General features: G+C 32.7%; 1 protein-coding gene across 1 annotated transcript; it reads left to right on the top strand.

Annotated features, from left to right (window-relative positions):
• Positions 1 to 1,466: 1,466 nt before the first annotated feature.
• LOC104086633 (transcription factor DIVARICATA-like) lies at positions 1,467 to 3,712 on the top strand. The gene is made up of 2 exons (XM_009590949.4): positions 1,467 to 2,415; positions 2,981 to 3,712. The coding sequence occupies exons 1-2, from the start codon at positions 1,997 to 1,999 to the stop codon at positions 3,396 to 3,398; spliced, it is 837 nt and encodes a 278-aa protein (XP_009589244.1). The 5' UTR covers positions 1,467 to 1,996; the 3' UTR covers positions 3,399 to 3,712.
• The last annotated feature ends 2,230 nt before the right edge of the window (positions 3,713 to 5,942 follow it).

Genomic DNA, 5,942 nt, shown 5'->3' with positions numbered 1-5,942 from the left:
GAAAGATAAGCAAATGAGAAAAATACAGTAAACAATATATTAAAAAGGGTTCTTTGATTTTGGCTGTTTTGCCTTATAGCTAATAAGATAATACTTTATATAACAGAAACCATTCAGAAAAAGAGAAGCAAATGAGAAAAGACAGTAACCATTATTTTATGTGACAGAAGAAAAAAGAAAAATAAAACTAGAAGAAGATCAACATTGAATGCTGCCAATTGAATATGTACAAATGGAGCCAACCACCTCAATATATTATTTGTTTGTTTTCTTCTTCGTTTTTTGTTTTTTGGGTTTTACAATTTTCTTCAATTCCAATTAAATACATGTTTCCAACCACTCCCAAGCAACCCTTCACAGCTTGTCAGATAATAAATAAATAACAAAATCAAACCCCCTCAATTATTTCCACATATTCTTGCTAAATTCCACTAACGTACATTACGTACAAACAATGAATGTGTGATCCTATTATGCAAATAGAACTAAGTAAATAAAATACTACTGACTTAATAGACTGTTAAGACAGTGATCCCTTAGCTACCTTTCATTCTAACATGACTATAACTCAACAATCAGATGACAAATAAACAGGAAAGGAAACAATTGTTCAACAAAAAATGAATTAACTACACTTAAAATCTTAAATAAGCTATATATGTTAGATTATAAGAATCCTTAGACCTATTATGCTCTATTCAAATCCATTTAATGCAAAATTTATTTTATCTTTTAAGATAAATTCGGAGTTTTCTAAATACCATACTTTTCCCTTCACATCTAAGCATATATAGATCAATAATTCAAAACTTCAATTAAATTAGAATTAAAAATTGATGTGTTTTGATGAGAAAGGAATACCGACAGTTTTTATAGTGAAAAGAAATATCAACGGCTTCATTTTTTTGACTCAAGACAGAGATGCATATATATTATATTTTCATTTACCCCTTAGTGTTCATTTTCCCTTTAAATTCTTTCGTTAGATTTCAGTTCTGGAATCTGAAATTGCTTCAACATACAAAAATGAAGATTTCAAGCTTTTAACTACAAAGGTGTGATCATTCAATTTTGGATTCATATGTCTTAATAAGCCAACAATCTAGAAAAAGGTAATTTATTTTAAACAGACTAAAAAAAAAATAACTTATTTTCTTTTTGAAACAGAAAAAGCATTATCATAATTAAATAACAAATTTATGAAAGAAAAACATATATATTATATTTATTGATTTAATATAAACATGGAGCAACTATTTTATTTTCTTTTACCAACAATGATAGATTGCCCTTTTTTTGCGCAAGGACTGTCCAACTAGTCCCCTCTCTCTACACCAAATAAGAAAAAAACAAAATTCTTTCAGCCGCAGTCCCCACAAAAACCATCTTAGCCAATGACATCTTAAAACGTTTATTAATCACCTTTACATAAAGAATCACTGATTCTAATTCTTGATTTTGCTACAATAAATTTCTTCACTTTCAAATATTCTTTCTTTTACTCTTATGTCTCTAATTCCTGCAAAATCTCTCTGTTTTACTCAATTGTGCCCCCTCCTCCTCTTAGTACATACTTCATCTATATTTAATTATCACAGTTTCTATATAAGAGTTCTACATTCTCTAAGTCTTATTCTCTGAACTTCTAGCCTTTACTTTTTAGTTGCTCAAATTCCGAAATAAGTATAGTCTATAATGAATTACTTTAGATCTATTAAAGAGCTCTAATGCTTATCATTCACAAAACAAGATCTACTCTTTTTTTTTCCTATTGTTTCTTGAATTTTCCTTGGGTATTGGAAAGTTGGGTTGTCTTTTCTAGATTCCTCACCTCACTTATTGTCAAAAAAAAAAACAAGATATTCCCTTCCTATGCTTGTTGAATAAATGCTATTGAGGCCATAAAAGACTCATCATTTCCTCTTCTTTTACCCAGAAAGAAAACAAAGAGGGGGTTTTACTTTTTTATTTCTCCATTATATATGATCAAGAAAATATGAAGAGGGAAATGGGATTTTTATCCCCTGCAACATATATCAAGAATTCAAGCTGGTTATTTGAGGAAAACAAGGTAACAAAATGGACAGCTGAAGAGAACAAGATGTTTGAAGATGCACTTGCTTTATTTGATAAAGATACTCCAGATAAATGGTACAATGTAGCAGCAATGATCCCTGGTAAAACAGTGAATGATGTGATCAAACAGTATAGAGAATTAGTAGAAGATATTAGTGATATTGAGGCTGGCTTAATTCCAGTACCTGGCTACACAACTAGTAATTCTTTTACATTAGAGTGGGTTAATAATCAAGATGGATTTAAGCAATTTTATGGTCAAACTGGAAAACGGGGCGCCAATCGATCTTCTGAACATGAAAGGAAGAAGGGTGTGCCATGGACTGAGGAAGAACACAGGTGAGTAAAATTCTCTCTAGCGAAAAAAGGGGTGAATTTGACTAATTATTGCAGAGAAGAAGATCTCACGAGGTGCTTTTTAAGTGATACTTAAAACTTATGATTTAGCTTTGTAGCTTAACATGGTCATAATGATATCCAACCTAAGAAACTTTTACACTATGGTTTTACTGCAAATATGGTTGTAATTGAATATAATTTCATTAAGATAATGTAGATCCTCAACATAACATCATCATAGTTTTCAAAAATGTCTTCAGGATTCAGCAAGAGTTACTTTGCAAAATTTCTCTTCTCTATATGTGAATAAGTTTTTTTTTTGCAAATTTTTGTTATAAGAGAAACTTGGGAATATGTTGTAGTCATTTTAGTACGTTTACTTAGAGTCTTATTCTTTCTAGGAGTCTTTAGTCGAGTCAGAGATTATAGACAACTTTTAGTACTTTTTATTTTGTATAATATTGGTTAGAGATTTATATGCCGGAAAAATAACTTGTTTGAGATTGAGACGAGTAGTAATGCCGTTGTGTTGCAAGAGTAATAGTGTTTCCTATATATTTTTCAGGCAATTTCTGTTGGGGCTGAAAAAGTATGGAAAAGGAGACTGGAGAAATATATCTCGCAATTTTGTGACCACAAGAACTCCAACACAAGTAGCTAGCCATGCTCAGAAATACTTTATTAGGCAGCTTTCTGGTGGAAAAGATAAAAGAAGATCAAGCATACATGATATCACTGTTGTCAATCTTTCTGAATCCAAGTCTACTTCCCCTGAGAATCATTCACAACAACAACACCATTCAATGGTGAAAACACTATGTGACAATAATTCACCAAATCAAGAAGACATTACATTCAACTCATCAAGTGGTGATCTAATCACCACGCCTTTTCGAGGGGTTTCATCGTATGGCCTCGAGCATGGAATGCACAGCATTACTCTACAAAGTCTCCAGTTTGGCCATTACAATACTATGTGTTGAGATTCAATGTTAGTCCATGTCTGTCAAGAGGAACAGTGCGGATTCATATAGCCGAACCCAACTTGTTTGGGATTGAGGAGTAGATGTTGTTGTCGTTTGTCAAGAACCGAAGCAAAAATTGCTACTACTAGAAAGATGTAAGCTTTAGTTAGTTCATATTGCAACCAAAAAAGGGTTGCTCATTATTTAGGAGAACTTTGAGCTATTAATTTGCTGTCTGCTGTGTCTTTTCAAGTGTGGATGAAGTTGATTTAAATAGATTTGCAGACTAATTTGGTTTTGCAACTAATACTGAAGATTACTGATCAACCTAATTATGCAGCTTCCAAGTTGATAAGCTCAACAGATTTCTAGTATTCCCTTTATCTTACATTCACACTTATTACTGTTACTGTTAATTGTAATTAGTCAAAATAAAATTCCTTCTGAAATTTTGGTAATTCAAGTCATTAATTCCCGGTTTAAGATAAAGCACCATTGCAGCTAGGCGTTTAATTTTTCTACTTTATACTTCATGTCAGTTATTCTTTTTCTTGCTGTTACAAGGAAAGAGAAAATTATTAATAGGCTGACTTCGTTCAAAGAAGCAAGAAGGAACTAGTATTAAAAAAAAAAAGGGCAGCCCGATACACTAAGCTCCCGTTATACGCGGGGTCTGGGGAAAGGTCGGATCACAAGAGTCTATTGTACGAAACTTTACCCTATATTTTCTACAAAAAACTGTTTCCATGTCTAGTATTCTTAACTTATGCACAAGCAGATCTTAGTGGAGAAACTTAAATTAAGACCAAAGGTTAATTGATGAGTTGGGGCAGCTACAAGTATTGCGGCTTTAGCCTCTCGCAAGGTGGAGGAGCCAAAAGATCCATGCCTCTGCTTTTCCTTTAAGCTCAGGTTTCCGAATATTCACTGTTCCGATTAATTCAGATTTGTGCGCTCCTTACCAAGAGATTCTATTTCTAGATAAATAATTTCAACCATCTCACCACACATCCAGATGGTTGCCTGACTCTACCTTTACTAATAGGTAGGAGGGGTTATTCTAACAATCAGCACGCCTTGTTTCAGCTGCACCTGCTACAAAAATAAGGCAAAGTCATCCTACACCCTTGTTCCTATTATCTGCTTAATCAATGTCCCACTTATTCCTAAGTGTCAACTGGGAAAGTAATTTTTCCTTCTCAATGGTCCAATGTTTCTAAGCAAAGGTTTGTCATTGGTACAAAAAAAATGACTCAAGAAAGTGCCCTCTATTTATCAAGAAGGCATAAGTTTGGTCATTCAATTTTCTCACTATTATTTAGAGTAAGTTGCTTGCTCTAAAGTGCATGGAACCACTTTTGTTTATTGAGGCTCTTCATGTAGTCTTTTCTGACTCATCATAATTATATAAGTTGATTTGCACATTTTAAGATTCCTAACTAATTCCTATATGGTTAGTAAGACTATTCCTCCCAAGTGGGAGTATTTTATCTTACACTGAATTTCCAAAACTGAATTAATAAGGTTGATACATATTCTTTCCTCATAAAGTAGATTTGGGAATTAAGATCTTATAATCTAATGATGAGAGATAACATAAAAAGGGGCATTAATGATAATCCAAGATTAGTAAACACTAAACACTAACTTTATAACACTTTGACATGGTTTTTTAAATTCTATTATGGTCTGCTATTTTGTCCACCATTCAAAAACCCACCCTTCATGTGTTTTCCATATTCTTGTGAAATGATTATCAAGAACTTAGAAATCATAAGATGTCAGATGAAATATGGTCTGTTAATTTATGGTCTCTTCTCCCTCATCACACCACTTACAATTGGTGTTTGCTATTTGCTATTTGGTGGAAATCCTATAATTAAAATCCTAATGCACACCAACATCTTCACCTCATTATATTTTGGTCCCCTCCATTAAGCCAAAGAATTTAAGACAATATGACCATTCATATGAGCTTTTCCAGTAAATGACAAAACTGCCCCACTATTTCCTTTTCCTAAAGTACTACCTTTTTGCTAGTTGCATATATGGGATAGCACTTTGCCACTTTATTCTTAATTGATATAATTCTCTTTGATATATTAAGACCACATACCTTGTCTCACAACCCATAGGTTTTGTGCTTTTATATTCCTTTACCCCCTTTCCAACTAGATTCTGATACCTTGCTTCATATTGATTTTAGGAACAGTGCACTTTGTGTATGTAAAATAAGAATAAGCGGAAAGATAAGTAGGGTATGGCCTAGCGATCCAAATCAAAAACTCTAGATGATCCCTTCTCATATGCTAAGTTGTAGTGTGCTGAGTTAAGCAATAAATGTACTAATAAGATGTAATAGATACATAATAAAATAATTGAAGTGCGGACAAATTAACCCCGCCTCCACTATTATGGAGAAAAAAAGTGGAGGATCTAAAAGGAGTAAAAGCACAATTGACTCTTCTTTTTGGACTAGCAAACATTTTTCTCTGTTGTGCTTCTTTATAGACTCACATAATAAATATATGAAAAAAGTACTCCATTCAAGCTTTTGATACA

This window comes from Nicotiana tomentosiformis, chromosome 7, assembly GCF_000390325.3.
Source record: "Nicotiana tomentosiformis chromosome 7, ASM39032v3, whole genome shotgun sequence".
Lineage (NCBI taxonomy): Eukaryota > Viridiplantae > Streptophyta > Magnoliopsida > Solanales > Solanaceae > Nicotiana > Nicotiana tomentosiformis.
This window is presented reverse-complemented; position numbering and strand designations above follow the sequence as displayed.

Excerpts from the sequence above, each read along its gene's own strand:
- LOC104086633 (XM_009590949.4), top strand. The coding sequence starts at position 1,997 with ATGAAGAGGGAAATGGGATTTTTATCCCCTGCAACATATATCAAGAAT. Across the intron at positions 2,416-2,980 it reads TGGACTGAGGAAGAACACAG|GCAATTTCTGTTGGGGCTGA; the intron begins GTGAGTAAAATT and ends TATATTTTTCAG.